At 55.9% G+C, this 27,735-nt stretch overlaps 11 protein-coding genes across 11 annotated transcripts; 5 read left to right on the top strand and 6 right to left on the bottom strand.

The window, feature by feature from the left end:
- Nucleotides 1–495: 495 nt before the first annotated feature.
- Nucleotides 496–2,379, bottom strand: L226DRAFT_457020 (mitochondrial carrier; the record flags this gene model as incomplete). The annotated part of the gene is made up of 7 exons (XM_067675342.1): nt 496–569; nt 635–901; nt 963–1,259; nt 1,332–1,413; nt 1,471–1,507; nt 2,035–2,169; nt 2,234–2,379. 7 exons carry the CDS (start codon nt 2,377–2,379, stop codon nt 496–498), a joined length of 1,038 nt encoding a protein of 345 aa, XP_067538792.1.
- A 322-nt stretch (nt 2,380–2,701) lies between these two features.
- On the bottom strand, nt 2,702–5,009 carry L226DRAFT_286231 (uncharacterized protein). Its single transcript, XM_067673600.1, has 7 exons — nt 4,605–5,009; nt 4,337–4,465; nt 4,185–4,283; nt 3,909–4,128; nt 3,502–3,854; nt 3,121–3,454; nt 2,702–3,062 (listed from the first exon to the last, which is right to left on the bottom strand). Exons 1-7 carry the CDS (start codon nt 4,929–4,931, stop codon nt 2,890–2,892), a joined length of 1,635 nt encoding a protein of 544 aa, XP_067538793.1. The 5' UTR covers nt 4,932–5,009; the 3' UTR covers nt 2,702–2,889.
- A 730-nt stretch (nt 5,010–5,739) lies between these two features.
- Nucleotides 5,740–6,891, top strand: L226DRAFT_457603 (uncharacterized protein; the record flags this gene model as incomplete). Its single annotated transcript, XM_067675384.1, has 3 exons — nt 5,740–6,023; nt 6,076–6,288; nt 6,342–6,891. The coding sequence occupies 3 exons, from the start codon at nt 5,740–5,742 to the stop codon at nt 6,889–6,891; spliced, it is 1,047 nt and encodes a 348-aa protein (XP_067538794.1).
- A 584-nt stretch (nt 6,892–7,475) lies between these two features.
- On the top strand, nt 7,476–9,349 carry L226DRAFT_597454 (DNA topoisomerase IV alpha subunit; the record flags this gene model as incomplete). Its single annotated transcript, XM_067685652.1, has 13 exons — nt 7,476–7,624; nt 7,674–7,750; nt 7,805–7,871; nt 7,923–7,977; nt 8,030–8,083; nt 8,145–8,231; nt 8,288–8,371; nt 8,447–8,521; nt 8,572–8,639; nt 8,688–8,840; nt 8,908–8,962; nt 9,028–9,071; nt 9,154–9,349. 13 exons carry the CDS (start codon nt 7,476–7,478, stop codon nt 9,347–9,349), a joined length of 1,164 nt encoding a protein of 387 aa, XP_067538795.1.
- A 46-nt stretch (nt 9,350–9,395) lies between these two features.
- On the bottom strand, nt 9,396–10,675 carry L226DRAFT_558240 (uncharacterized protein). Its single transcript, XM_067683227.1, has 3 exons — nt 10,535–10,675; nt 10,308–10,474; nt 9,396–10,257 (listed from the first exon to the last, which is right to left on the bottom strand). The coding sequence occupies exons 1-3, from the start codon at nt 10,636–10,638 to the stop codon at nt 9,581–9,583; spliced, it is 948 nt and encodes a 315-aa protein (XP_067538796.1). The 5' UTR covers nt 10,639–10,675; the 3' UTR covers nt 9,396–9,580.
- A 341-nt stretch (nt 10,676–11,016) lies between these two features.
- Nucleotides 11,017–13,730, top strand: L226DRAFT_531577 (P-loop containing nucleoside triphosphate hydrolase protein). The gene is made up of 3 exons (XM_067680104.1): nt 11,017–11,422; nt 11,472–11,994; nt 12,050–13,730. The coding sequence occupies exons 1-3, from the start codon at nt 11,113–11,115 to the stop codon at nt 13,242–13,244; spliced, it is 2,028 nt and encodes a 675-aa protein (XP_067538797.1). The 5' UTR covers nt 11,017–11,112; the 3' UTR covers nt 13,245–13,730.
- Nucleotides 13,392–17,454, bottom strand: L226DRAFT_558242 (uncharacterized protein). Its single transcript, XM_067683228.1, has 10 exons — nt 17,093–17,454; nt 16,917–17,026; nt 16,659–16,868; nt 16,534–16,608; nt 16,283–16,484; nt 14,828–16,223; nt 14,763–14,769; nt 14,591–14,709; nt 14,027–14,538; nt 13,392–13,958 (listed from the first exon to the last, which is right to left on the bottom strand). Exons 1-10 carry the CDS (start codon nt 17,399–17,401, stop codon nt 13,770–13,772), a joined length of 3,129 nt encoding a protein of 1,042 aa, XP_067538798.1. The 5' UTR covers nt 17,402–17,454; the 3' UTR covers nt 13,392–13,769.
- A 521-nt stretch (nt 17,455–17,975) lies between these two features.
- Nucleotides 17,976–20,516, top strand: L226DRAFT_502650 (uncharacterized protein). The gene is made up of 4 exons (XM_067677885.1): nt 17,976–18,508; nt 18,574–18,740; nt 18,794–19,808; nt 19,877–20,516. The coding sequence occupies exons 1-4, from the start codon at nt 18,098–18,100 to the stop codon at nt 20,144–20,146; spliced, it is 1,863 nt and encodes a 620-aa protein (XP_067538799.1). The 5' UTR covers nt 17,976–18,097; the 3' UTR covers nt 20,147–20,516.
- A 143-nt stretch (nt 20,517–20,659) lies between these two features.
- Nucleotides 20,660–22,064, bottom strand: L226DRAFT_610190 (uncharacterized protein). The gene is made up of 5 exons (XM_067686129.1): nt 21,606–22,064; nt 21,462–21,538; nt 21,185–21,394; nt 20,947–21,128; nt 20,660–20,888 (listed from the first exon to the last, which is right to left on the bottom strand). The coding sequence occupies exons 1-5, from the start codon at nt 21,768–21,770 to the stop codon at nt 20,839–20,841; spliced, it is 684 nt and encodes a 227-aa protein (XP_067538800.1). The 5' UTR covers nt 21,771–22,064; the 3' UTR covers nt 20,660–20,838.
- Nucleotides 22,065–23,366: 1,302 nt separating this feature from the next.
- On the top strand, nt 23,367–25,646 carry L226DRAFT_480936 (uncharacterized protein). Its single transcript, XM_067676909.1, has 6 exons — nt 23,367–23,575; nt 23,632–23,825; nt 23,874–24,005; nt 24,063–24,440; nt 24,499–25,077; nt 25,159–25,646. The coding sequence occupies exons 2-6, from the start codon at nt 23,661–23,663 to the stop codon at nt 25,327–25,329; spliced, it is 1,425 nt and encodes a 474-aa protein (XP_067538801.1). The 5' UTR covers nt 23,367–23,575; nt 23,632–23,660; the 3' UTR covers nt 25,330–25,646.
- Nucleotides 25,507–27,273, bottom strand: L226DRAFT_531583 (protein serine/threonine phosphatase 2C). Its single transcript, XM_067680105.1, has 4 exons — nt 26,899–27,273; nt 26,450–26,827; nt 26,223–26,387; nt 25,507–26,161 (listed from the first exon to the last, which is right to left on the bottom strand). The coding sequence occupies exons 1-4, from the start codon at nt 27,212–27,214 to the stop codon at nt 25,698–25,700; spliced, it is 1,323 nt and encodes a 440-aa protein (XP_067538802.1). The 5' UTR covers nt 27,215–27,273; the 3' UTR covers nt 25,507–25,697.
- Between the last annotated feature and the right edge of the window lie 462 nt (nt 27,274–27,735).

Below are 27,735 nucleotides of genomic sequence, written 5' to 3' on the forward strand. Positions count from 1 at the left end.
CGAATGAACAACTGGGTGCAGAAGGCCGCCAACGCCAAAAGCTGGAGGTTTCATGTAAGATAACTGACAGAAGTGGGGCCAGCGCAACGAGGCCACAGCGAGGTGATCCTTCGCTGCCAGGCTAATCAGCAACACTCACCACCACCACTTAAGCCGGTATAGAGATCATCAAGTTTGGAACACAGGGTCTAGATGTGCGTGGGCACGCAAAAGAGGTGGGCTTGCGCAGCAGAACGGGAAGAGATGGAGGGAGGAGCCAAGTCAGTGCCTGCCGCTGCCGCGCCAATACCCAGCGGGCGGCACTACCCAATCCGGACAATCAAAAGCTCAGGCAACAAATGTTTTTGTGCGAATCCATTGTCCTTGGAATATTCTACAAAACTAATCGTTGTGCAATGTCGAACTAGGAGCATATACTAGTCTATCTACAGTAGTGAGCTTCATCTTTCCTTCATCTCGCAGCAGCGCTCCCACGCGCTCATCCGTCACGCATGGTCATGAGGCTCCGAGCATCTCCTTCACGAGTTCGTAAGTGAAGAAAGACGTGGCGATACTGGGGGCGACTTTCACTGGGAGCAGCACCCATCAGATTCGTGTTCTCAGTGCATGACGCGATCAATGAATGGTCACTCACGGAGGTTCGGCCACAGGCCTCGATATAGACCCCGGATTCCCTCGGTGCGCAGGATGATCTGTAGCGCATCCATAGCACCGTTATACTTGTAGCCCAAAGCCCCCATCCCTGTCACCTGCATTTTCCTCCGAAGTACATCGAAAGGATAGGTCAGGGTTTGGGATATTGAGCCTGCCAGCGCGCCGCACAGAAGCTTGCGATGGACGCCGCTCTTCCCCGGTGGTGTGATGATACCTCTCAAAACTTCATATGCAGCGAAGTTGATGCCTGGGGTAAGGGAGGTCAGACCGTGGGAAGGATCACATCTTCAGTGACATGATTGACTTACCGACGTACGGTGCGACACCCATAGCAGTGGGTATTAGTCCACGGTAGAGAGCCCAGAAGCCTCCCTCTTCCCTCATCACACGCAAGGTCATCCCCCACACGGTCAGGTCCTGCGGACTGAATATAGAAGAAGCAGCCGTACGCGCCGCGGCAGAAGCGGACGCGGTATGGTATCCGGACGCAAGCGGAGGTTGCATGGCACTCGCAGACGATGACGATGTCGGCGCCGCTTGCATCGGTATGGAGGCTGTGACAATAGATAGTCGTGAACGCACGAGATCCAAAGGGTAGGTTGTGCCTGTTGGACAATTGGTGTCTTCAGCGATCTGCGCGGAAGCTGGGACGGAAGCATCGGAGGAGGTATACATACATACAGAAGTCACACCTGCGAGTGCGCCAGCACACAAACGCGTCGGGGTATCCAATTGCCTAGCTCCATATCCGGTGAACCACTGTTGAGCTCGAGTTAACCGTGAATGGTGTGCAACTTCAAATCATGGTTAGCTCACCTTCTTCAACTGCTCGTAGGTGGTGAACTGAACTGCGCTACGAGGAGCGGAAATCAGCATCGCTACGTGACATTGAGAAACCATGCATCAACGTATATGGTATATGCCCAATGAAGGGAGCCATGAAATCACGACTAGGTTGCAGTGCGTGCTCAAAAGGATGCGCGGGACAGCCTGCCTTGGTGTCGACATAGTACCCTGGTCGAATATCCATCCGCATCTGCTGACCTCATTTCGACGTTGGTAGCTGATGTCCAACACAAGAGACCGGTCTCTCCACTCAGCGCGATATTCAGGACTGGTATAGCCTGCGCCATTACTCCCGGAGAGCCATCATTCATCAACACCTACAGACTGATTGCAGGTCCTTCGAACAAGACAGCAGAGCGAACGACAACCGGAGGGTGGGGCAAAAGAAGCTTGCATGCCTACTCCAAAGGTCAACCGCCGATGTCCCGAAGACATGGCCAGAAATCCCGGTAGCTCGCAGCGTCCTCTTGTGAGAGCTGGGCAGTCCCCCCTCAAGTCTTCTCGTAATTCATGAGACCCAGAACATAAACTCACCTGTAGGGTATGATGCGCATGCAGTTGATTCCATTTCCCCTCATATAGCCCTTGAAACCCTCCTCCCGCCACATGCGGACAAGACTTGACCACACGCCCTTGTATTGCCTGTCGGAGGACGGGGGTTGTACTTGCCTGAAAGTTCCCAACCCAGCATCAGAAACAACACAGACATGAGACGAGCCTACTTAGTACTCACTGGATGATCTTCAATCTCTCCAACGGACTGACAACGGTCCGCGACGCAGCACCCGCGACACCTCCGGCGATGAAGTATGACGAGAGCTGGGGGCTCAACCACGAGACCGCTTGCTTCGTCTCCTTCTCCTTCTCCAGGTCAGCCATCTTCACGGTATGTGCAGGTGTTTCCAGCTGCTGCTTAGGCTGGATGGATTGTTGCGGTGATGTCATGACGTGAGAACCGAGTCGGAGGAAGTGAACAGCATTCACAGGTGTACGTCAAGACCAAGGTCCTCAGAGGAATGTAAACCCGGATGGGACGGAAACGAAGGTGCGACGTGCGACGGCGATGGTCGAGGGGGTGTTTGAGGTAGGAGTGTGACAGCGCTGCTGGTGCCAGGTGGAGGATAGGTGCTGCAGAAGGGCAGCAAGCGGATCAAAGACACTTCAGATAAAATCACACACGTGACGAGTGGGTCTTCTCTGCAGATTTCCGGAGAAGACGGAACGGGTCGCATACAGTGAGAAGGGTGGGAGTAAGATACGATGATACATGCACAGAACAGCACAGCAGTGCGAGCAAACAAGGAGCAGTACGCGCTATAGAGTAACAAGAGTCCGATCAAGAATGGTACTGCTAGCCTCGCTCTTTTCAGACAACGTCCCGGCATCAGCTCATGCCGCGGCTGGAGGGGCAGAGCCGCGACCTTCATCAAAACCTGCACGACGAACGAGTTGAGGGACCAATTCGTGCAGAGGGAGGTCTAAGACGGGCTCACCTCGTCCTCGTCCTCGGCCCCTACCTCCACGTCCGCCACGCCATTCACCATCCGGCCTTCCGCGGAAACCTGGCGGAAGGAAGATAAGCATTGATCTTCGCTCACACCGGACTGGAGTGTTACGTACCACCACGGTCGCCGCCACGGAACCCGCCCCGACCGCCACGACCACCCCGGCCACCTTCGTGGTCGCCACGGAACCCGCCACGGAACCCACCGCGCTCACCTCCTCTGAACCCGCGGCCCCGCCCACGACCCCTTTGCTGCGTGAAGCCTTCCTCGTCGATGAAGCGACCCTGACCATTCAGCTGAGATGTGCTTGGTGTCTCCGGAACGGTCGGTTCAGGTTCCGGAGCGGGCGAACCTTCGGTCGAAGTTCCGTAGTGAGCTTGCAAGTTCGCAAGAGATGGGAGCTCCTCGTGGTCCTCGTCGGCCCAGTTGAGCTGGCTGGAGGTGGACACCTAGGACAACGTGAGTAAGATGAGATGTCTATGCCCGATGAACTGACCTCTGTTGTTGTCACCGCGACGGACTCCTCGACTACAACGTGACCGTCAACTTCGACCACGCTTTCTGTAATTTCCACTTGAGTGGGCTGTTCGGCTTCGACCGCACCCTCGACATCAACCCAGTCACCGCTCTCAGCATGAGCCTCCGGCTCTGCCTCGGCTCCCTCCTCGGCGAGTTCGTCGGTCATTATGAAGTGAATGCCACCTGACGTGGCCACAGGAGGCGGCACGCCGATGACTGAGGACACTGATGACACTGTGTCCTCCGCGACAGGAGCCTGCGCCAGAGCCTCGGCCGCTACCGCGGCAGACGGGTATAGGAACTGTTGCTGAATATCGCGTATACGGGAGTCTGCAGGGAATTATGAGCTCAAGTTACCATGGAAGATCTCAGGCCCTTACGTACAGGGAACGCCATGATGCTCTCCGTCTCCCGTGAAGATGGAACGAATCATATCGTTCTTTCCCTGCGCGACGTGGTGGAATAGAGTCTCCGTGATTGAATAGATGGCAATCCCCTCCTCGTCGCTCAGGTTGAGCGCCAAAGCTTCAGGATGTCTGTTGGCTAGCATGGTATGTAACCTAAGGAAAGTTACGAGCTCGGCAGTCTTTGTCAGGAGATCCTCCTGGAGAGCAAGATGAGCGCGCTGAATGGGCCCTATTTTCGAACGCATAAACAGACCTCGTTCGCGACTACTGCATCACGGATCCGTTCAGCTTCAGCTCTTGCCGCTTCGGCTCTCTGGAAAGCGAACTCCTGAGCAACTTCCGACTCATGTACCTACGGAAAATGTGAGGAAAATGGACAGCATGCAGTAGTACTGAATGTCTGACCTCGATCGCCTTCTTGACCTCTTCAAGCTCCTTGCTGACGGCCTCCAGCACAGGTAGGGTCTTCAGAAGTCGTTTCTGGTCTTCGTTCAACTTCTCCGGAGGTTCATTCTGGTAGCTTTGTATCCGCGTCTGCATAAAAGAATCATGTTAGCAGGGACGATATTGAACATGCGCGAGGCCGTCAAGCAATGGACGTATACGTGCACACGACAGGACAGAGGCCAGCATGCACGTTCCACCTAGCCCTGACATACCACATTGCACTCACAATCTTCTTCCCGTTAGCCCTCAACCTCTTGTTCAGCATCTCCACAATGGGACTGGGCTTGACATCAGTCACGGGTGTCTGCCCATCCTCCGAGGGCTGGGCGACAAGCTGAGGTGCCACTGCGCCTTCCTTGATATCGGTCTCCTCCGGAGCCTTGTCAATCAGCGCGGCAGACGTGGTGTCCGGAACAGCGACATGGGAGCCAGTGTCGCTCTCCTCCTTCTTTTGTGTGCCCTTGCGTTTCTTCTTCTGCGACTTCGTCACGGGAGCAGGGGGAGGTGCTCCGGGGACGATACGCGGGGTCAGAATGACAGGACTATCGGGCATTTTGGTCTGCGGGTAGATCAAGGGTGACTACGATGAGCTGGCAGAGAATATTGGCTAGAGCGGGGAACGGGTCGGAGTAGACAGGAGGGAAAATTAGGTTTGCGGCGGAGAAGACCAGTGACCGGGTGGGTCGGGTCCATTCCCACGACTCACGTCGCTCTCAGTGTCACGCTCACCAGCCTTCCCAACGTTGTCCTCTGGCACTGGCAGCAATCACGACGATTTTGTCTTCGCATCATATACAGTTTCTAGTCTCAAAACATGCATTATTCCGGTGATCACTTCCCTGTCCAGCCAAGTTTTGAAACCGTCGACTCGACGGTCATTGAATATTACATGCTTGTCTCGGAGGACTCTGGATCTCTGTCTCTCTGCCCGGTCGAAGTCTGCCGAAGATCAATTCCACAAAATCCGCGTGAGCCGCAAGCCTCACAGTGTTTTGGACACTGCTAGTACAAAGAAAGATCCGGTGGAAGACGCGTACTGCCCTCCGCTGGAGGCTCTGTGGCCGGTGCGTATATATGTGCATGCATCTCAATGCCTTCAGCACTGACGTCTGTAGCGGGTCGAATCTAGTCCCTGTCGATCACGCTCTTTCCTGTGACTAACTATAGTCCGTTGTAGACACATGGAAGAGCCACTACCGCGTGTATGATCCCCGGGTCGCGAATTGGGCCGAGGCTGGCAGAAGCGGCTGACAATGGCTCCAAACCCCTCAATGTCCTACGCTGTTGTTTTGACTTACTATCGCGACAAACCCCCTCTTCTTACTGTCTTCATGAGCTTGACGCGACGACGCCCTTCAACAATGGATACAGACTTCAGTTCAAACCGGTGCATTTCTCCTCTCACCGACTATGAAGTGCCTACTCGACACACCGATCTCTACTTCGACGACGGCAACCTCTGCATTGTTACTGGGCGACAGTACTTCATCGTACACCGTGGTCTTCTCTGTCGGCACTCCGTCCTCTTGCAGGAGCGCATCGAGACTATCAAGGAGCAAGAAGAACAATTGGTGGAGGGCCTTGCAGTGCTGTATCTGGATGACGAGCCTGCGGAATTCGCACACTTCTTGAGGGCGCTGTATGGGTATGTCATCTCTCTGGATCCCGCGCACCGGACAGTCGCTCACATTTGGCAGACTGGCCTACGACACCACTGCAGAGGCATTTGCTGTCACCTCTGCGATCCTCCGTCTCGCCACGAAGTACGCCGTCGATGCCCTCCGCGAAGTCACATTGCGGAACCTGTCTCTATCCTGGCCAACCACTCTACACATGTGGGAAGCTCGCGAGAGGGCTGCCACTAGTCCTGATGGCGTCTATGCCCCTCGCCCCGCCCTGCCACACCCCCTGTATGTCTTACACCATGCTACTACATCGCTCATCTCTGAACGTTGATTGTCAGCCTCATCATCGAGCTCTCACGAGAAGTAGATGCTCCTCAGCTCCTTCCCTCAGCCTTCTACGACCTCTCTCGCTACCTCCCCACTCAACTCATGGAAGGACACGTCACCTCCGACGGGGAGCATCACCGCCTCGACATCGACGACCTCTGCCGCGTGCTGCGAGGGAAGGAACAAGCTGCCCGCTTCTTCTCCACCTTCATCGTTACAGAGCTCGAAGGCCGCGGCCCCTCGCAACTCTGCGTGCATCGGAACGAATTGCAGACCTCCCGGAAGCGCGCATGTCAAATGGCATATGAGGCGGTCACCTTCGAGCTCATCCGTGATGTCAACGGCATGGTCAACAACCGGAACAGCGACCCTCTCTTCTCAATTGCGGAAAGCATTGCGATGCAGACTCGTGGGGACCAGCCTGGTGTGGAGAACAAGGTGGCTTATCGAGCATGCGAGGCGTGTCGGCTGGAGTATGGGGCGATCGTCGCCGCTGCACGGGATGAGTTCTGGCGACACCTCCCAGCTTGGTTTGAAATAGAATTGAAGGCTTGGGCATGATGTCTCATTGATGCCTCTGGTTGTGTATCATCCGACTCCCTGTTCGAATTCTTCTGAGTCCTCATCAATTGATGTCAGATACTTGTCCCTTCAAGGAGCCATCCAGCCAATTCGAGCGTGACTTGTCGCGGTAGGTCACGCTGTGACGCTACGCGTTTCCTACCTCACTCGGAGCTTCAATGCTCAGCTTCAGCTACCACCCCCTTTCTGAAGACGTCTTCGCATTTAAATCATCTCCCAGAGTACGTAACTTGCTATAGCACTCCGCCAAATGGTCAATCATCGATCATCACTAAGTCGTTATGCAGGTAGCAATGGATACGTCCCTCGACCCCCGAGAAGAAGACCTCCATCTCTGGAGGGACTTCGATGACTATGAGATCCAGCTGACGATTTCAGACAACGAAGATGTCAGAGAGGAAAATGCCGATGCTACGCAACATAACTTCGATGTGTTTTCAACGACACATGATGCATTAACAGCGTTCGAAGAGGACAATACCGGCTTAGAAGAGCCTGACATGCGGTAAATTTGTTTCATTATTCTTCAGTGCCGTTATCTTATATGTCTTAGGGATGAGGCAATGGAATGTGTGGAAGACCTCGTACTATCCTTCCTGACGCAGTTGTCCGAGGCCCTCCCAAGCGCATATAGTCAGTCGGACGTCAAGAAAGGAAGCGGCAAGAAAGTCATCTTACGTCTCGCTGACAGGACCAAAGAGTATTCCGACGAGTGAGCCAATCGAGTCTACCGTATTCCACATACACCCACTCTGACCAAGAAATCTCGTCAGCAACAACCCACTCCGGCAACTGGCATTTCCCAGGCAAACGAAAGGACCTAGCGCGAGGCCATTCGGTCCGTTCCGACTCTTTCTCAACTAGTTCGTGACTATATGCGAGAAACGTACAGCTCAACTGTTTCGGGTCGCCGACCTCATCCACGAGGCATTACTGGACGACATTCCGATGAGCAAACGGTCGGCAGCAAACTCAATCGCTCTCCACCGATACGCTGACCCTTGTCGCAGTGACATGTTCTACAAAGACGTCCAACTTTTTCGGTCACAGGCGACTGTTGACAAGGTATGTAGGTCGGCTGCCGATATGTCATGGTTTGAGCTCCGGCCCATCGCAGCTAGTCGACGACCTCGCGGCGACGTTCCAATTCAGCCGGGCGGATCTGAATGTGGTTCGTCTCCTGTCATGGATCCCCTTCTTTTCACGCACAGAGCTCTCACGACTACTCGTAGCGAGCATCGTCGAAGGGCCTGTTATGTGGTTCTGGCCTGACCATACACTTGAAGAGTGGAGATATCCTGGGAAAGAGCGACAGCGAGGTCACTTCCGTTCGTTCTCAGCGTCTTCACGTCTGCGCGACTGAATGCCTGGACAGGCCTCGCTGATACCGCACTCTGAAGACATCGACTGTTTCGAAGTAGGAGAAAACCTGGCATGGGTTCTAGTGGTGGAAAAGGAGGTAAGACCGCCCATCATGCTGTTTCGCTTCTGTCAATTTCCCATCCCATCGCTTGCGGAACCTCATCCTCGCTAGGCCGTCTTCCAGACACTCTGCACGCTTCGCTTTGCGATCCACGAAGCGCTCCCAGGTCCTGGTTTGATCGTGACCGTGTGTACACTGTTCCTTGCTTCTGAGGTCATTCACGGATGCCCCCCCAGGGAAAGGGATATCCCGACGTCGCTACCCGGCAACTCATTCGGACACTCTCCGACAACCTCTCGTCGCAGTGAGTATGCGTCTATTCCTTCGCGCATTCGGTTCTGAATGTGCAAAGCATACCTATCCTTGCTCTAGTCGATGGCGACGCTTATGGGATCGATATTCTGTCCGTATACAGACATGGAAGCACACGCATGCAGCACGAGAACGAGCATCTCGCCGCAGCGCGGGTCCAGTGGCTCGGCATCTGGGCCAGCGAGCTGTCCTCGTACGTACTCGTTATGCACAGCTCGCTAGTGCCGAATCATATTAAACAAGGTGACCATGCTCTCCAGACTGGGCATTGACAAGGACGCTCTCCTCCCGATCACAAAGCACGACGAGAAGAAGGCAACTATCAGCTCCACCTCAACCATCTCTCTTCGCTTCGAGCTCTCATACCGATCATCCCGCAGGCGCGTTCTATGCTGAGGCGCAGGTGGTTGCCGGCGCAGTGGAGGTGAGCCAACGTTCCGTCAGCCCCTCCTCTCCCATACTCAACCAAAACGGAATCCCGTTGCGTTGTCCGTGATTGCGCGCAGGAAAGAACTGCAATACATGCTGTTCTCAAGGCGCAAAGCAGAGATTGAGGTGCTAGGAGCTGCTAGAGCTTCTCGAGACCCGGGGCTCGGACGCGATCGTCTCGTCGTAGGAGGAAACACCGGGATACCCCTGGTCCGATATCTGGTGGCGAAGATATGCGCAGTATGTGCCGATCCGGACCATGAGATCCTATGATGTCTTCGGACTTGTCATAAGCTGTATTATAGGATCACCTGTGAGTGCCTCACCACGCCGGATCCTCGTTGTTTCGATGTGCCTTACTCATGTAGCCCAGAGGTAGAGATACATCGTCAAGCTCTTGATAGACACATGCAGCAACACAATTATCTCAGTCCGTATGGGCTGTCCGCAACAATGCACTACACCGTCAGGTACATATCCACCATTCTCCATACTTGCACCTCCCTACCTTTCCTCCGAAGGACTGTACACCGGAGGTGGATCAGCAGGAATCCCGGAGCCCTCGCCCAGCTGCCGGCGGACTGCATCTTCCTCCTCCTTCCGATGGTGAGCCTCCAGTCGTTTCTGATATCCCGAGAGCTCGTCGTGGAGGCTTGAGACCGTCGAGACACGAGACGCGTGCGTGGGTCCACGCGACAAGAGTGCCATGCCGCTCTCATCGTGGGTCCACGCAGACGGTGCCGTGGACTGCCTGTTTGAACTATACAGTGACGGGCTGTTCAGCGACGTGTAGCGTGACATGGATGACCCCGGGGAGGTGGGAGATGGTGGCTCGTCGCGTGGAGGTGGGTGAGGGGGCGTGTCGCCGTCGTAGGGGTTTGGCAGGGGCGTCATGTCCAAGGCGCCGGGCGCAATGTTGCGCATTTCTTGAGTGCCACCTCCCTGCCGTTCCGTGGGGCCAGTGAAGAACATGTCTCCGGCAATGGTGCCAGTTGGGCTCGTGCCAATCGGGGATTGTGGTTGCAGAGAGGCGGGGTGTTGAGCGAGCAACGGCGCCTTGGAGGTTTCTGTCATGGAGGGAGCGGAGACAGCTGCCGCAAGCACTGCTGCTTGTTCCGAGCGAGCGCGTCGTCTCCTGCGCAAGCACCAGCACCCGAGGATGAGAAGCACGAGCAAGAGTACTGGCCTGAGTGAGTACGTATCTTCTATCGTCAAACGGTGAAACACTCACAGACGCCGATTACTATACCAGCGATTGCTCCTCCGCTGATACGATGCTTCGTGAGGGTTCCATTCCCGTTCCCGCTGGAGCCCGCACGATGGTGCTGGTTCCCATCGCCATCTCCATCACTGTCATCTCCGCTGTCCCCATCATCGTCATCATCGCTGTCGTCGCCTCTGCCCGCAACAGCGTGAACATTGGGTGCTGGGTGTGTGTAGGGATTCGTCCGGGCTCACCGAGCTGTCAACCTTGGTGAAGATATAGACGCCGCTCTGCCCGTGCTGGCCAGAAAGGCGTAGAGCAGGGCGAGCAGGTACCACTTGGGAATGCGGAACTGCATGGAGGTACCGGGGAGACGAGCGTGAGGACTAGTTTTCCTCGGGCCATCCGCGATATATCGTATATATGGTATGCCACGACACTGCCTCGATGAGAACCGGCTCTAAGGACGGTGTCGTCCAATCCACTGTTATCGGCACGCCGGCCTGGATGTATGTTCGCATGAGGAAGCAGATTGGGGAGTGTGCGAAGCCGTAAGCATAACGGAGAGTGGGAGTCGCACGGCCGCATTAACCCCGCGGGAGAGCTCGCACGGATGGTCGCGCGACGCGTCGATCACGTGTGGGCGCGTCGACGCGTCGTCGTTTACTGGGCGGAGTTTGAAAGCGCGTCACGGCAGTCATAAGCGCTTGGTCTGCGCGCCTGGCTCTGCCTTCCACCACCTCCCATCTCGACTCCCAGACCGGTCGCTGCAGACGGTCGAGTCGCTAGGCAAACTCGGCTTTAGGTTCCCTGGTAGTATACTGTCTGTGCAATGGCGCCGTTACGCGAAAACGTGAGCTCCGTCCTCGGAAAGCGGTCCCACCAGACTGCCCAGGTCGACGCATCCGGTGCTGCCTCCCCCTGCGATTTCCAGGACTCCCTCGCTCTCCCCACCCCCGACTCGACTCCGCACCCCAAGCGTGCTAAGACGACAGGTACTGTACTCGATGGCGACCACAACAAGGAAAACATCCCCCCCTTCCTCCTCGAGGCAATCAACGCATCGCCCTCGACTCTCCGTCGCACGCGTTCATTGCGGCGAACAAGTACCATGGTTCACAACTCTTCATCGCGTCCGAGCAGTGAGTTGGCTTTATTGGCGTGTTCGGTTGTTGCTGACGTGGTCGCCAGCGCCTCGGCGTTATGCGTCGACCTCCGACCTACGTCAAGCGGCTTCCACGCCGGCTACCTCGCTTTCGCAGCTCTCTTTGGCGACACCTCCCCCCAGTCCGCCATCGGCCCTTCTCCCGTTGCAAGTTCGTGCTAAGGCCCTTCTTCGTCCCACCTGCAATGGCGGTCCGTCGTTGGCCGGTCGCGAGCAGGAGAAGGCCGCCATCGAGGCCTTCATTCTCGGATTCATCTTTGGGTCTTCGCCTTCGGAGGATGCTTCCGCTTTGTACATTTCAGGCGCTCCAGGCACAGGCAAGACAGCCATGGTCAACGCTGTTCTCGCCTCGCTTGCGAAGCAACTCCAAGCGCAGAGCACCGATGTTCTTGCTGTGAACTGCATGGCACTCGATGGTGTGGACAGCGTGTGGCAGCGATTGGCCGAGCTGTTCGGTACTCCCAAGAAGACTGTGGGGCGCGGAAGGAAAACTAAGGCCACTCCCCAGCAAATTGTGGAGAAAGCCTTGGCTGCCAGCGATCAGAAATGGTGCGTATCACCTTCACATCGTGACGGGGTCTGGACTGATCGGCGCTTGTGGCAGTATTGTTGTGTTGGACGAGATGGACCACATCGTGTCATCTACACAAGCCCTGTCTCCCCTGTTCGCCCTCGCGCATACGTTCTCCCCGAGCTTGCGTCTGGTCGGAATTGCCAACACACATACCCTGACTTCGTCATCGAGCACAACCATCTCCGTTCAATCCCTCGCTGGTGTACAGACACTGCACTTCGCCCCATACACGTCAGAGCAGCTGTTGGCAATCCTTCGTGCGAGGCTCGCATCCCTGTCGGAGGACGAGGATGCTGCCTGTGTGGAGCGCGTCAAGAAGTTCCTTCCCGTGCCGACCTTGACGTTGTTGTCGAAGAAAATTGCGGCCCAGACCGGAGATGTTCGCGCAGTGTTCGAGGTTCTCCGGGGCGCGATCGACATCGCCGTCAACGCCATCACGCCATCTGACCCGTTGAATTCCCCGACGCCGGCCGTCACACCTGCTCATGTTCTCGCCGCTCTCAAGGCCTATGCGCCAGCTGGCAAAACTACTCCGGCGCTGTCGGCGACAGTTTCCGCGGGCCCTTCTGGACCACGGAAGGCCAGCGACAGTGAGACGGTTATGAAAATCCGTGAGCTAGGTCTCCAACAAAGACTCGTGCTCCTGTCCGCATTGCTCGCGGTGAAGTCCATGGAAGCGGGAGTCCCTCTGAGCGGTTCGTCGCCGGTTCCGTCGCCTGGTCGTTCACCCGTGAAGCGCACGCAGTCGTCCTCCCTCGTCCAGCCCTCCGCGTCCAAAGCCACGGGCTTCGACATCGGTCACCTACACAGCTTCTACACGACCATCCTCGGTCGGGCTGAGAGCGGCGTCTTCACCTCTGTATCTCGCAGCGAGTTCGGCGACCTTGCAGGCGTCCTAGAGGTCGTCGGTCTTCTCTCGTTGTCTTGCAGCGGCGGCCTTCCTTCCACTCCACGCAAGTCTGGGAAGAAGTCGTTCAGTCGCTCGATGTCATTCACCTCAGGTGCATCGAATGCGCAGGAGGCTCGATTCGTCGATGGCGTTCGTCTTGACGAGGTTGTTCGTGGCCTTGGTTTGGGCGTCGACGATATCCCTGCAGACGTGCGCGAGGAGGAGCTTCGTGCAATCTATCAACGCGAGCAGGCCCGCATCGCCCGGGAGGTGAAGGCGCGTGGTCAGAGCGGCCCAGCGGATATGGCCGGTTTCGCGGACGCCATGGAGGATTAAGCCCCTTATGTTTTTCCAGAGTCAGTCGCCATGGCTGGCAGAGTCATTGTCACACCGATGGTCTAGGTAGGAAGCCCCGCACATCTTTATCTGTCTCATTATTCCCTGCATCTTGTCCTTCCTCTCGTCTCGTCTCTCCTCATCACTGTCCATATGCTCGCCATCCTATTCCCATGCTTTACATATCGTGCTATATAGTGTCTGAGTTCCAGTATGCCCCATTTCCCGCATCGTTATGTCATCGCATACATCGCCTCGCCTCATGTCATACTCGCAGTCAGAGTTCATATCCCGGGACCATCACATGCAGCAGTGCTTCTGTCACCGGATACATACATACACCACACTTTCAAGTAGCTTTAGTAACTCCCTCGTCAATGTAGTATATCCCGTAGCTAGTAGTTTTTGTTTTGTCACCGCCATGTTTTGTACGTACCCACGGTCGGCGATGAAGGCAATGAATTCAATCAAGTTGACGCAACATGAAAACAGCATACATCGTCACATCCTAACAAGCCGTCAATGTCATGTTGGGCGTGCAGGCTCCTTCCTTGTCCACCAGTCCGACATGTTGAGCCTGAGGAGGAGCTGGTGCAAGTTGGCCGTCGTCCCCGACACACGCTGGTGTCCCTGCATCATGTGGAGCGGGATGTCGCTCAACACAAGACCAGACGCATCAGCCTCCTTCTCGACCAGTGCTTTCAGCACCTTGACCTAGATGCCAAAGTCACGTCAGCAAAAAGCGACGCCCGCGGCCTACCAGATGGTGAAGAAACACCCACGAATGTAGTCATCTTCGCGCGGAACCTACCCCACAGCTCCTCTAGCATCGGCGCAGCCTCGTACTCCTCCACGTTTCCATCCTTGATCTCGCCCGCGAGTACCCCAAGCTCGAGCACGAGCTCCATACACCCGCGGAGAATGTCCCCGATGGCCTTCTGACCCGATCGGAGGAGGCACGAGCTGAGTATGTCGTCCAACACCCTTGAATGAAAGTCGGCGAGGCTGAAGACATCTGCGAACGCCACGGGGTCTTGGGCTGAATGGTCCGAGCTGTGACTCGCGGCTAACCCGGAGCCTGTGTCTGCTGTTGATGCAGCAGTAAGGCGATCGAGGAAGCCGTCTATATTGCTCCCAATGGCGACGTCGTAGACATATGAAGAGAGCGTCATGACGAATGAGTGCGCGATGAAGCGGAAGTGCAGCAGGAGCTTGTTGGAGGGGGTGAGTGTCGGGAACAAAGGCGCACTCGCTTTGCGGGTGAGCCGGAAAAGCGTGCGGACGACATTCTCCACTATGGCAACGCGTCAGGAGGAAAGGGCTGTGCAGGATGGGCAAGAACGTACCTCGCATCAGACGAAGATTGTAGGCGAACATGCGGTGGTATTTGGAGAGAATGGCCGGGGTGATCAGTACGTCCAGCGGATATGGTGGTTGATAGTGCATGTACAGGAAGTCCAGAGCTCTGCCGCAAGGTTAGTCTTCACCGCAGGATCAACTTGACAAGTATAGACACACTCAATCGCTGCAACATCGCATGTCAGGGGGAGGAGAGACAAATGATCAGGCAGCGACGCACTCACATAGAGGGTTCAGCCACTTCTCTCTTCCCGTCCCCATAGGCAAGTCACGTATCGCAAAACCAAGCCTCCACCCAGCCTCCTCGGCGATCCTCTTCTGCGCGGCGACGACCTCATCTTCTGCGCCTCGCTCTTCGTCCTCCTCTGTCCGGTGAGTGCGGCCTTCCTCCAAAGCGTCCACGATAACCGTCCTCAGGAGGAAGTTCAGATCCGAACCTAGTGGAGGCCATTTGTCGCCAATGATCAGGGACGGGGACAGCCCAATCGCTCTTCTCATTTTCTTCTCTTCCACTTTCTCCGCCTGCATGACTTGATTCGCCCCACTAGCAGCGCGACTCCGACTGTGACTCCGTCCGCTTTCCGTCCTCGTCCTCTGTCGCTCTCGCCGCGCGTTTTCCCTGGCCTCGCTGGCTGCATACGTGCGCGATCCCACTACGGCTGCGTCCACATCCTCTGCGTCGTAGAAAAGCGCATCCTGCAGCCGTGACTTGAACGGGTGGGCGGCGATGAGGATGTAGCTGCGCAAGAGGACGAGATGGCTGCGTAGGTGGAGGTGCGTGCTGGGTGTGAGGAATCGCGTGACAAGAGCTCCGGAGAGGGCTTGCGCGTGGGTGATGAGTGGTGAGAGCACGCGGGCTGTGAGATGTGCGAGAGTGGGGGTGGAACAGGGCAGCGTGGGCGGGAAGGCGGTCAGGAAATCGCGGAGAGTGGAGGTGGATTGCGTGTCAGAGAGAAGGCTTGAAGGGGTATGGTTCATAGGGTTGGTCAGTGTGCTGGGTTCGCCGGGAAGGAGGTCGAAGACCTTGAAGGCGCGCATGACGTCCTCGCGGTCGTCTTCTGGGAAGACCTTCTCTCCCTCTGCGATAGCAATCCGCGCAACGGTCGGCGGACCACTGAACACGAAGCCATCATCCATGTTCTCGAGTTGCTCCTCTGTCCAGAGCCATTCAATTTCTGGATGTAGATGCTTGCCAGTCAGGAGGGGGTGCTCCGGATCAGCAGCACGCAGAAGCACGAGTGACTTGCGTGCGCGAGAGAATACTTCCGACATCTCCGAGGTGATAAACTCCGGAAAGCCATCTTCATCTTCTCCATTCGGGGCGTTGTTCTCCTCATCGTCGATTAACCCACTGTCTAATCGGTCCTGAACCTCTTGACGTGTCCGCACTTTCGCCAAGATAGGACGGAAGTGTGTGCTGGGAGTGTTGTAGCCTACAGAGGCGCATAAGGTCTGGATATATCCACGAGATATGACGGTGAGTATGTACGCGAGCATCGCGGTGACGATGCGCGGAGAGCAGCGTTCGATATGATCCGCAAGGCACCTGAATATCAGAGAGAGCAAGTCTGGCGGGTTCGCCGGAACGGGTTCGTAGTCTGGTGGCTCTACATGTTCTTCCTGACCATGGCGTCCGATTTCAGAATGCTGGACCTCGTGAAAGTATTACATGTACATACCCTACCACACAGGGCGGCTAGAGCCAAGAGCATAAGCTCCAAATGTTCATACTGCGTCCACAACGCGGTCAATCGCGCGTCGGCGCCGGGGATGGCTTGCAAGTCAGGAGGGATAGTTTCTGCCTTCTGACGCAGAAATGCGAGGATAGTGGATATGCAATGGGTGAAGGCGTGTAGAATGGGCGTAGTTGAGTGACTGGTCCTACTAAGCATTAGCCATATACATTTCATCACAGACCGCAGTGACGCACCTCGACCCTTGAACATCTGTCACCGACTCTAGCCGCCTCATGAGGTTTCCAATAGTGAGGAAACGCTTCAATAGACTAACCGGGATGGTTAGGCTAGCAGACATCTGAGCGGAAGTGAAACTAGCCTCGCGCTGACCACCTCATCTTTCCCCACAATTACAATCTGGCCGTCCTTCCGGCCTTGCAAACCCCGCAGGACGAATTTCTGTTGCGCTGGGTCCCATATGTGCAGGTGCGAGGACGTCCCGCTGACTGTTAGGAGCAGCGATTGGAACAGGTCTGGGACGTGCACATATACGAGCTGCACTTCAGGATCATATACGGGCGGACGCACACTTGTGGTTATGTCAATACATGATTCTATCCAACAAAACGCTACTCACTGATATCGCGCCGATGCAAAAGTCTCGCTGGATTGTTCGGTGAGAAAGGGCGAAGGTGTGGCACTGGCATTGAAGGATGGTCGGAGAGCGTCCCACGACAACACTTGATTCTAACATAGGCATAGGCTCTATCTCTTCATCGAGAAAAGATGTAGCGCGCACATTGGTCTGCGTACCATTGACCCATGTCTCCGTGATACAGCCCGAGTCCAAATGGACTCCAATTCGCTCCTCTTCGCCTGCTCAAACTTGAGGACATCTTCGGATAACAGTTGCAGTTCTGGTGGAAGAGTGGGGGTACGCTCCATACAAACGTCTTGTGGTCGCGAGCGATTCTGCCATAACCGCAGCGTATCCATGATCGGGTTTTGAGGCTTGTCTTCTAGACGAGGGATGAAGAAGTGGGGTCGCAGCTCAGGGAGTGCGTGAATCATCGGGTCTGTATCCCCTGTATCTAGAACAGCCGGTGCAGGTGAAGCGGTCATGGCGGACTTGGGTGATGGTGAGATTGAAGTCGACCGTAGTCGACCAGGGCGGCGGCTCGAAGCAAGAGATCGCGTGACGCGTCTAAACGCGAGAGTCACAGAGAGGTCACTTGGACTACACGGTCACGTGTGCCGTGAGATGTTTATGTTCGACTGAGCGCTCCGATGTATCCGGTGGTATTAGCCTCCGACTCCGAGTCGCCACCGCGAGGGCAGCCAACTGATTCTGAACCATGTCAAGCCTGCGCTGGGTGGGACTCAAATCGTGTGCATTGTACATTGCCGTCAACTGCGTGAAGATGGCAACCTCGATGCATTCATGGTGTCTCGATTTGAGGTTTAGGTTTGCGTAGTATCGAGGCGTGGCTTGCTTGCAAAACTTGTAGACTTGTCGGCATCTCCGTTGAATGCACTCGCCCTGCTCTCAAATGCAGGTCCATGAAAGCGAGCGAGGAGAGCAAAGCGAAGGTGGAGGCGAAGGGACCGCGACGCGTCGGAAACACGCGTTATTTGTTTGGACTGATGAACCAGATCGTTTCGTCACGGCGCGTGCCTTCACCGCTCTGCCTCGCCTGAGCCTCGTCTGTCTCTTTCTTCCACCACGCAGCTTGTCTGCTTTCCCCCTCCTTTTCCACTTCTTGCATACTCCAAGCACCCTATCGTAGCCGGGGGCCATCGTAGGCACCCATCCTCCGCATGGCCACAGCTGCTACTCTTCCCCGCAACCCCCTGGCCACACGACCACAGTCGCACAACGCCGCCATGGTGGGCGAACCACGCCGAACCACGCTCAGGAAGGCTTCTGCTGCCACCAAACGACCACATTCTCCGGAGCCCACAGCAGACAGGGATGACCACAGCTCCAAGAGGGCCAAGACCGCTTTGCTCGCCCCCGTCGTGCAACAGTCGCCTAGCCTCTCGGTAGCTAGTCGCGCCGAGGCGAGGAAAGACAGGGAGCGGAGGAAAGAGAAGCTCGAGGAGGAGTTCAAGACCAGGTACACCCGTGCGTTCCCCGGCTTCGTCTTCTACTTTGACTTCGACACTGGCAACCCTGAAGTCGAGGCGATAAGAGCGCATCTTGAGAAGAGGGTCTTGTATATGAGAGCGGTGAGTGGTACGTTCGTGCTCCAAGTATCGTATTTCTCAGATAGTGGTCGGCTTCTCGCATGCAGAGAATCGAGGATTTCTTTTCCAAAGACATCAGCCATTTTATCACTCTGCACGATGTGGACGACAAGGAGAATAAAGAGAGGGATACGAAGGAGCATGATGCGAAGGAGAATGATGCCAAGGGCGCGCCAGGTGGCGCGTTGGGAAGTCCTTTCAGACTACGAGGACGGTGCGTTATGTTACTGCCTCTAGAAAGTTCCTTCGACTCACAGGTCATCTAAGGCCTCTTCTCCAAAAAGCGCGTGATTTTAACATGAAGATCTGGTCGGTTGCAAAGCTTCACAGCGTCCTTGACCGCTGTGATGCGCCTCGCGTCAACCCTGCCAATGGGGTTCTTCCGGCGCGCGCCCCACAGACGTCCCGAGACCGCAACCTTGCCCGACTGTTGGAGACGGAGCGACTGCATGGCACGACGGAGCGCGACCCCAGTCAACGACGCCATGACTATACCTACTTCTCGAAAGACAGTTACTTCGTTCTCGTAGAGGACATCCGAGGGGAGCTTGCCACCATCACCGCTACCCAGTATCCGATTCAGAGGACGAAGGATGGGAAGGAGAGGGGGAACTGGCCTGTCCTCCACCTACACCCCAAGGCGCGGGGTCCCTTCCTCGAGTATGATGAGAAAGAGGAGCGACGGCGACAGAAGACGGAGAAAGCGGAGCAGGACCGGCAGGCGGAGAGGGCGCGTCGAAAGGCGCGTCTGCAGCAGCAACAGCGAGCCCAGCAAGTTCGCTTACGAGCAGCCCCGCAGCCTGACTTGCGACGCTGTGCATCGATGAACAATCTTCAGAGACGCGCGACTCTCCCTAATCCTGCGCTCGATGGCTATGTAGACCTCGATGAGGGCTTCCCAGAAGACAACGCTATGGGATCAGCCAATGCATCCGGCTACCTCGCTTCGGGATACATGGCGGCATCAGGTAACAGCGTCAGCATCACCTCGACGACGGGTACGACGTCAGCGGCTGGCGGACTCCTGCGCACTCTGCAGCTACCGGCCCATATCAAGGAGAAGATGCAGCAACAAGTCACGATGCTCAGACGCGCCTCTGTCCTGCCGGCTCCTGCGGACAGGAACAAGGGGAACGTGATGGGTCCTCCAGCCATTCCCGACCGGGCCAAATTCCTTCGGAAGAGCAAGAGCACGAACACGCTCAAGCTCTCGAAGCGTGACGAGCAGTCGAAACCTGGCTACTGCGAGTGCTGCCGTGTGAAGTTCGAGAACTTCAAAGATGTATGTTTCACTTTGTTGGACGCGTTGTGCATGTGAGCGCATCGTTGACCTGTCATTGCATCGTCTAGCATATCGTCAGCCGCAAACATCGCAAGTTCGCCATGGATGACAACAACTTCAAGCACCTCGACGCGGTCCTGTCCCGTGTTAGGCGCCGGACAGTCGAGGAGGTCGAGGCGGCGAACGAGCGTTTCCTTGCCGAGGCTCTAGCGGCCCCGCTATCCAATTGCGAGGAGGATGAGCAGATGCTGCCACAGCTTGGTGATGAGGTCGCCGACGATGTGCATTGGGATGAGTGGGTGGATGCGGCCGAGTGTGAGATCGAGGTAGAAGCCTGACGGACACTGTGACGGCCTCGTCCCTCGCACGCTACCTATACATGTGCGAGGCCACTCTCGAGAAGACCGTCAAAGTTTCATCCTGCTTTCGCAACTATGATAGGTTATGTTCCCCGTTTCCTTCCAACATCCCCTTCTTCCCTCTCTTCCGGTTTTGGATTTGACCCTCCTACGATACACCACACACTGTACAACACCAACCGCATTTACAATGTCGTCTGCCCAAGCACACGCAGCATGCAACCCCCATTTCCCGGTATACCTCTACAAAGTTGTAGGACAATCTTAGCAAGCATTGATCCACCCGTGTTCTTGACAAGACCCCTCATTGTGTAATTGTCGTCGCATGATGCACTTAAGAGCTCAATAGCAACTACGTGTCTTGCATATTGCTCATTTGACTTAGACTGAGAGCGCGGCTTGTAGCAGATCCGGAGGGCTCTGTGAAGCGCTGTTCGCGGAACCATCTGTTCGCCGGTCGAGCTCACCCTGTGTACAGTACCACGTTACCACCGCCCGTGCATGTTTCGTCCTCGCATATGCGCTGCGTCCACGCGGAACTCTGGATGTCCGCCGGAGTAATCAACACTCGTTAATGAATGCATACCGACGAAACCGAGAGATAGATACCGATAATATCAAAACATGTGGTTCGTGGGGCTCAGAGTAAGCGCACGCTTCCCGCTACAGGGTTACTGGATGCTGACCGTAAGAAGCGTGACAATGCCATCGACAGCGATGCCTGTAATCGACGGGTGTCAGCAAAGCTCGGCGTAGAAGGCAACAGCACATGAACACACCGTGATTCACGCCTTCTGCGCCCGCAGCCATAAGGCCAGTGATGTTCTGTGCAGTGGTGACGTATGTCACGCCGTCGAAACTAGTCGTGCCCAGCGCAGCCGAAACAAGGTCGTTACGGCCGATGTTGTAGCCGTCATCGACGATGTCGTGGTTGTCCGTCGCAGGCTTCTCCTTCGAGACACTAGCGGGTTCGACGTCAGCCGGTATCGTAGGAGATGCTCTGAAGCTGATGCTCACGCAAGGAAGGCCGCCCCAGTGTCCGCAGAGGGGCCATTCTGGAAGTACACGCGGAAGTGGTTGCCTCCAATGAGTGACTCGAGGCAAGTGCCAACCTCGGAGTTGCCGTAGTCCTGGCGGAGCTCGATCGTCTGATTCACCGGCCCGTGGCCGTCTCCGAGGTTGGCGGGGAAAGGGTTCCCAAGATGGATACCCAAGCATTCTTCTGAGCTAGAAGAATAGAAAGGCGTCAGATCATGTGCACGACTCGCTGGAAGATCTGCACATCTAGACTCACAAGCCAATGGCCCTAGCGTAGTTGACGATGCCATCCTCGTTCAGAACGGCAGGAGAGCTCAGGCCTGAGATGATCACCTGGGGTGCCAAACATAGGTCAGTCAGCTACGTTGGGCATGTGAGACAAGGCACTCGGAAGGCACACATTCAGAGGCTCTCCGGCACCATTCAAGGTGTCTACAAACATCGAGCCACCCCCGATCGAGGGGTCGACGAACGGAAAGGCGCGCTTCTGCACGATCGCGCCATAGGTAGCCGGAGAGGCGACAAGAGCACCAGCAAGCAGAAGTACAGAGAATTTGACGAACATAGTGTCTGGCGGCAGCTGGTGGGAGGGCTTGCTCGAGAGGAGGGGGCCTGAGGAGCAGGCGCAGACGGCTGAGAAACCTCAGGAAGAACGTCTGCATCCTTTTTATATAGCTCTCTGTCTCTTGCTCCATGCTCACAGCGGTGCGAAAGCGAAGCGACGCGGATGTCAACCCGGGTGCACATGCATCGAGAGGCAGCGACCAAGAGCCATGTCCGTGTGGACGCCTGTTATTACGCTGATATGCCCTATTTGAAACGACGGAGCCATGTGATGCAAGCTCGGAAGCAGTGAGAGTTTGACGGGGAATAGTTCAAATGGACGACGGGGACCAACGGGAGAAGCGTTGAGGGTTGCGAACCTGCGATGGGCGGGCAGAGATGAAGGTATCCGAGCGTCGCCTCTATGGCGTTTGGGTCCACTTTTGGTATGATCTCTTCTAGACGCCGGTCACGCGGGCGAGGAGTTTCCCTATGAGGGCCTTCACCACGCTACTCCCACATGAAGACTTCCTTCTCTCCAGGCCACGTTCGTCTCTTCTAAAGTTACGTTCCTGGCTCGCCCACGTTCATCACACTCGCGTCTCCAGTTGTCAGCTGCGCTTCTCACCGCCCGGTTGTCCCGCTGCTCTATGATTCGAATGTCAAGATGGGGGGATACAGCGACACCGATGACAGTACTTATCATGAGCTCACCACTTGCACATTCATATGAACGGTTGCGCATGACACCATGATCTCTGTCCGCTGACTTCTACTCTTCGTATCATCACGCTATCCATGTTGCCCCGTACTGATGGTGCAAGTACTCCTGAACTCATAGAATGTCAACAATCCAGTGCAAGTGTTCACGTTCCATATTCGTTCACTACCGAACTATACTCACCCGACTTTTCGAGCAGCCGCTATACTAGTACATGATCTGGACATCTCAGAAGCCTTGAAGATGTTCGGTCCAGCCGAAAAATTTATTGAAAACGCGATTGTCGCTGTGACTTGTAGCAGGATCAACTTATGACTCGGAGTCAGGCTCAAAATCCTACTGTCAATGCAACGACCGGGTTGCCGGTCTGCTTCCAGTCCTGGAGATTGTTGTGAGATATCAGTATCGATGCCTAGGTACTAGTGAGCGTAGGAATCTGGTTGTAGGGCCGTCCGTCCCCTCTGTAGGCCCGTCCAATCGTCTGCCTACGGGAGACAAAGGAATCCTGGCCAGGTTGATGCCACGGGGGGCGCTGTTGTAATTCCGAGTCCATGCATCACGACTGTCATCGGGATGCACCGGCACATGAAACAACTAAGTACCCATATATGGTAAGAAGATTCATAAGAACCAGCGGATCCTTCCGTCGACTGTCCACTACCTTCGAAGTTTTCGCTTGTCTTTGGCTCTCATTGGTCATTCAGGATTCAGAACACTTAGAAGCGTCCATATACTTTTGAGACATGAGAATGCGAGCAAAGAAGCATCTGTTGCCCCTGACCAGAATGAAAGCGATTGCGTGAGCGGCACCAGCGGATCTAAGTGTGACATAGTACCGGGTCACAAGTCACTGCGCTGACTAGGTTCGTTTGACCGGATTTGGTTTCTTGTCAGTACAAACTCACGTCGGCACACACAAACGGCTTCGCCTCGTTCTTTCTTACCTGCCTCGACCCGGAACCTCCCATTCTTATATCTCGATCCCTACACATTTTCTGCTGTGTTACTTCCCCTCTTCCACCCGTCGACTTCTCGAGTCCGCCCCACCACCGTCACCCTCATCGCCTTCTCGGTGGCGGTTTTGCATCCAACGACTAACCTCCTGGGTACGTGTACAGACATATCCACGTTTCCGTAACTTTGTACTCATCAGACTGCTCAGAATTCGCTAAGCATATTGAAACATCCTCCATGGCTGATTCCCCTGCCGGAAGCGAGTCCGGGAACGAGTCCGGCGACGACGGCCAACTCACCATCCGCATACCGAACCCGAAGGTTTATATGGCCAGGCAGTCGCAATGGAAGGGGAGGAGAGGAAAGCCGCGGTGTGACCATTGTCGATTAAATAATCTCAAGGTGTGTTTTCCCCCCTTGTCTAGTTACCCCTTCCTCAAGGCTGGTCAGTGTGACCGTGTCCTGCCGACGTGCAATCACTGTGCGTGGGCTGCCGGACGGGAGTGCAAATATACCCCGCTGCCGACTCCTGCTCACCGTGGCATCCCAAGATGCGACCGTTGCCGATTAAAGAACCTCAAGGTATGTCCCTGCATATGTCCTGCTACCCTCAGCCCCCAATCATCCCCATCGTATTAGTGCGATAGGAATCTTCCAGTGTGCAATCATTGCACTGAAGACAACGAGACGGACTGCAATTACACCCCCAAGAAGAGGCACAAAGTCCCTACTGATCACGGTCTGGTCGGTAACCGTCCAGTGGCTCCCTATGCTTCCAAGACGGCATCGTTCTTAGTAAACGATCAGGACGAGGACTCACTGAAGAATGGATCTCCAGAAGGACCTTCTGGAGGTCCAGCATACGATGGTGAGAATCGTGCCGAAGCTCAGGTCAGACGATATGTACCTCCACATCCACCGCCTCCAGGGGGTGCGCAAATTGATGAAGACGCGCCCATGGAACAGGACCCAGACGGGTCGTTCCAGCAGACAGGGCCCGATGGCTCGTTCACATGGGTGCGAACCGACCTAATTGTGGCGATGTCTTTGCGACTGACCTTTCGCACGGTTGTAGGGAATGATTGTCACGACGCCACACATCGATCCTTGGATGCATCAGTCCTTTGTGCCCCTCCCGGAGTTCGTCGTGCGCGGTCTGCGCGCCGTTAACGCTATCGAAATGCCCCCACGGCACCACTTCGAAGACGCACTCTCCAAGTTCCTCGCAGGACTGAACCCCGAACTACGAGACACAGCCACATTCACCACAGATACGTATGCAGAAGTCGCGCGCGCGATTTCCGAGAACCGAATACCGTCGCTGGCGACCCGACTGCAGCTTTGGGCGACGTGCCATCACGCGCGCTCGGGGTCGGCCAAGCGACATCTCATCCTACTTCCGCGTGACGCGTTCTACCACATGAACCGCGAGGATGAGGAGAAGTTGCGGCTGAATTACATCATGCAGGCCGATGGCGAGGAGAACAGCGAGAGCGCGAAGAAGCTCGCGGAGAACGGGTTGAGCCCAGCTCAATCCGCAGCCGTCTTCGAGCGCGTCCCGGTGCAAAATCAGATCTATGATGTCCTCGTGTATACCCACAGGAATCATGGGTCGTCGTCGACCATGCTGTTCGAGGCTCGCAGGATCGGTGTGGTGAGTTGCTCCCTCGTCCATGCTATTGCTGCCCCAGGACCATAGAGCCTATCTGTGCCTGACACCTGTCTCGTCTTCCAGGCAACGATTACCTGGCCAATGGTCGAGATGTTCATTCGTCTGTGCCCTCTGTGCAAGCTCCGCGCGAAGGGTGGTGCGACGAGACCACCTTCGGAAGAGGAGTCGGCATCGTATCGTGGGCCTTCGCTTCCGCCTCCGCCACCGCCCATCACCGGTGTCATCAAGCGGTAGTGTATCGCCTTGGGTCACGCGATCCGTCTCATCGATGTCTCGAATGCGAACTGCAGACTGCAGTTGCTTTGTTGCGTTCCTGCTTTCTGTTCGTGTCGTCGTACGTAACAGTATCACCACATCTTGTTCTCCATTATCTGAAGGGACTAGGTACGGCGGCATCCAGCATGCCGGCTGTGCGACGGGCTTATGGCGACTCGTGTATCTGCATGTACTCATACTACTATGCATAGCTCCGCCAACGCGTATATCATATCATGGGTGGCACGTAACAATGTTCGATATCGTCTTATTACAATGTCTATGATGCACAGCACAAAGACGTACATAAGTGTATGGGTATCCAAAGCAACGCCGATTAAGAGATGTTATGAAAGGCGCTGCACAAGAATGGTGGTATCGTCCATCCACCGCTCCTCCATCTCCACTGTCAAGTTCCGCGACACCAATTGGGTATCTGACCCCCCAATGGCCTCTCGTAGGAGCGATAGCGCTAGGTTAGTTCGGGCACCGTTCGGACCGGATGACGAGTTCAGCTCTCGGCCTATGAGCTCGATCCATTCGTCGGCCATCTCCTGGGGACTGTACCCGTCATACAAATCTGTCAGCCCATCAGAGCAGAGAATCAACGCTCGCTGGGGGGCGCTCCCTTGGCCGGCTTCGGCGCCGAGTTCGAGGTGATATACGTCGGGCGTATTGGACAGGTAAGGCGGTGTGCGGATCCGGGGAACATGTGGCTCAACGGTCTCGGCGGAAAACCAGTCCGCGTCGAGGTGCTTGAACACTAGCTCGGCGTAAATAGCGGGAAGCTTCAACCACGCGTCGCCTATAGCTAAACGGAGCGCGTTGAAAGTCGAAGACAGACCACGCGCGTGGAGAATGGCGCTACTCACCTCGGGTCGGCGCAAGAAAGCCCAGAACGCGGTTGTTCCACACACAGTCCGCCTGTTCTGGATGCTCCGACCGAATCCTGTCCAATTCTCCGGGGTTGCTCCCGTTGTGGATAGAGTTGACGACCCTGCCCCGCCACTTTCCGGATCGATCCTTCTCGCCTAGGACTAACTTTGTTTGTCAGCAGCGTGCGCGGACGCAAATTTAGGGTAGTAGCGTGGAGACCTACCCGCGACGCAGTCGCCTACGTTCGCGACCCATAAATGCCCCCGCGTAGGACTTACGAGAGTCACCAGCGCTGTGGTGCCGCCGAAGGCTCGCGCGGTTTTACGGTATCCTGAACTCTCCCCGCCGTTCTCATTTACCAGGTGCCTGGCTCGCGCGGGATCGAGTCGCGTGAGCGCATCGGCTTCCCGGGGAAAGAGGGCGAGGAAGTCGGAGATCATGGTCTCGTCGATAGACTCCAAAGACTGCTTCAAGGTATCGGACACGAGTTTGGGGAGAGCAGATGGGGGTGGTCGTGAGCGAAGCACGGAGTCAAGTTGGTCCTTCAGGTAAGGCCCGAACTGAGTCGAGACGTAGTCCACTGTGTCATGGTTCATATGACCTGGAACGAGGCAAGCGTATCAGATCGAACTCGGTCCTCGATAAGAGCAGGGAGGGACCGAACAAGCGTACCGTCGAACACTGCGGCGTATGTCCATGTGCCGCCGGGAAGGGACCACTCCTCGATTTTGTACCGGTCCTGACTGCGGTGATGCCAGGTCCTACACGGCTGGAAGGACACACTGTCGACGCGGTTCGACGCCGACGTGCGAGGGTCCGCAAATTTCCTCAGCTCCACTGACAACGTTGGCTCGTCCAGCATATGATACGTCCAGCGCTCCTGTCCACCACGGTCCATGTCGGTCAGCGCGAAGTCCTTGACCTCATCGAGAGCGCGTTGCTGTTCCGTGCTAGTGGCCGGGGTAAGATTGATGACCCGAATGTCCATGAGTGGGCTGGGATCCGGAGTGAGTAAAACGAACAGGCGAAACGGACGGACGGACTCAGGACTAGTAGGGGCCATGCCGCTGGGCCCTCGCCCGTGAAGATATATGGCGCAAGGAGATTGATCTGGCAGCGCAAGAAGGACAGAAAGGTGGGCAGGTCGTCGCCACACGCAGGGCACCCCGGGCCCGCCGTTCTGAGGAATCCGTCGACCGTTTCTTCTCTGCCTGCAGATCGGAGCGCCGACCGCTATGACATTGAGTGACTGCGCTCATGATGCAAGAAGTCGAAGACGAGTTGATTGACATCAGAGTCCGGCCCTCGAGGCATTCTGAGGCGTTTCCTGGGAGCTCTGCACGAGAGTTCCGCACCGTGCATGTGTCACGTCCGGTTACTGAATGCTTGGCTTCTTCCGGGAGAGAATGACGCACTGTCAGAGCCTGTCAGCATACTCCGCGGAGCCTGCGGGTGCCCACCAGGCGTGGGGGTACCTAGGTTGCCGGAGAGCCTGAGTAACTGCGCTCT

The sequence above is a fragment of the Lentinus tigrinus genome (assembly GCF_003813185.1).
Source record: "Lentinus tigrinus ALCF2SS1-7 unplaced genomic scaffold L226scaffold_5, whole genome shotgun sequence".
NCBI lineage: Eukaryota > Fungi > Basidiomycota > Agaricomycetes > Polyporales > Polyporaceae > Lentinus > Lentinus tigrinus.

Coding starts and splice junctions, on each gene's coding strand:
- L226DRAFT_610190 (XM_067686129.1), bottom strand. CDS start 21,770: ATGTTCGTCAAATTCTCTGTACTTCTGCTTGCTGGTGCTCTTGTCGCC. Junction 21,395..21,461: donor TACGCTAGGGCCATTGGCTT/GTGAGTCTAGAT, acceptor CTATTCTTCTAG/CTCAGAAGAATGCTTGGGTA. Junction 20,889..20,946: donor CGCAGAAGGCGTGAATCACG/GTGTGTTCATGT, acceptor CGTCGATTACAG/GCATCGCTGTCGATGGCATT.
- L226DRAFT_558242 (XM_067683228.1), bottom strand. CDS start 17,401: ATGACCGCTTCACCTGCACCGGCTGTTCTAGATACAGGGGATACAGAC. Junction 16,485..16,533: donor ACAGATGTTCAAGGGTCGAG/GTGCGTCACTGC, acceptor AATGCTTAGTAG/GACCAGTCACTCAACTACGC. Junction 14,539..14,590: donor CAATCTTCGTCTGATGCGAG/GTACGTTCTTGC, acceptor GCGTTGCCATAG/TGGAGAATGTCGTCCGCACG.
- L226DRAFT_558240 (XM_067683227.1), bottom strand. CDS start 10,638: ATGCAGTTCCGCATTCCCAAGTGGTACCTGCTCGCCCTGCTCTACGCC. Junction 10,475..10,534: donor TCACCAAGGTTGACAGCTCG/GTGAGCCCGGAC, acceptor TGTTGCGGGCAG/AGGCGACGACAGCGATGATG. Junction 10,258..10,307: donor TGGTATAGTAATCGGCGTCT/GTGAGTGTTTCA, acceptor CACTCAGGCCAG/TACTCTTGCTCGTGCTTCTC.
- L226DRAFT_531583 (XM_067680105.1), bottom strand. CDS start 27,214: ATGGACATTCGGGTCATCAATCTTACCCCGGCCACTAGCACGGAACAG. Junction 26,828..26,898: donor ATACGCCGCAGTGTTCGACG/GTACGCTTGTTC, acceptor GCCTCGTTCCAG/GTCATATGAACCATGACACA. Junction 26,388..26,449: donor CGTAGGCGACTGCGTCGCGG/GTAGGTCTCCAC, acceptor AAACAAAGTTAG/TCCTAGGCGAGAAGGATCGA.
- L226DRAFT_480936 (XM_067676909.1), top strand. CDS start 23,661: ATGGCTGATTCCCCTGCCGGAAGCGAGTCCGGGAACGAGTCCGGCGAC. Junction 24,006..24,062: donor GCCGATTAAAGAACCTCAAG/GTATGTCCCTGC, acceptor CCATCGTATTAG/TGCGATAGGAATCTTCCAGT. Junction 25,078..25,158: donor AGGCTCGCAGGATCGGTGTG/GTGAGTTGCTCC, acceptor CTCGTCTTCCAG/GCAACGATTACCTGGCCAAT.
- L226DRAFT_286231 (XM_067673600.1), bottom strand. CDS start 4,931: ATGCCCGATAGTCCTGTCATTCTGACCCCGCGTATCGTCCCCGGAGCA. Junction 4,466..4,604: donor GGGCTAACGGGAAGAAGATT/GTGAGTGCAATG, acceptor TCTTTTATGCAG/ACGCGGATACAAAGCTACCA. Junction 4,284..4,336: donor AGGTCAAGAAGGCGATCGAG/GTCAGACATTCA, acceptor CATTTTCCGTAG/GTACATGAGTCGGAAGTTGC.
- L226DRAFT_531577 (XM_067680104.1), top strand. CDS start 11,113: ATGGCGCCGTTACGCGAAAACGTGAGCTCCGTCCTCGGAAAGCGGTCC. Junction 11,423..11,471: donor CTCTTCATCGCGTCCGAGCA/GTGAGTTGGCTT, acceptor CGTGGTCGCCAG/CGCCTCGGCGTTATGCGTCG. Junction 11,995..12,049: donor GCTGCCAGCGATCAGAAATG/GTGCGTATCACC, acceptor CGCTTGTGGCAG/TATTGTTGTGTTGGACGAGA.
- L226DRAFT_502650 (XM_067677885.1), top strand. CDS start 18,098: ATGGCCACAGCTGCTACTCTTCCCCGCAACCCCCTGGCCACACGACCA. Junction 18,509..18,573: donor GGGTCTTGTATATGAGAGCG/GTGAGTGGTACG, acceptor TCTCGCATGCAG/AGAATCGAGGATTTCTTTTC. Junction 18,741..18,793: donor CCTTTCAGACTACGAGGACG/GTGCGTTATGTT, acceptor AGGTCATCTAAG/GCCTCTTCTCCAAAAAGCGC.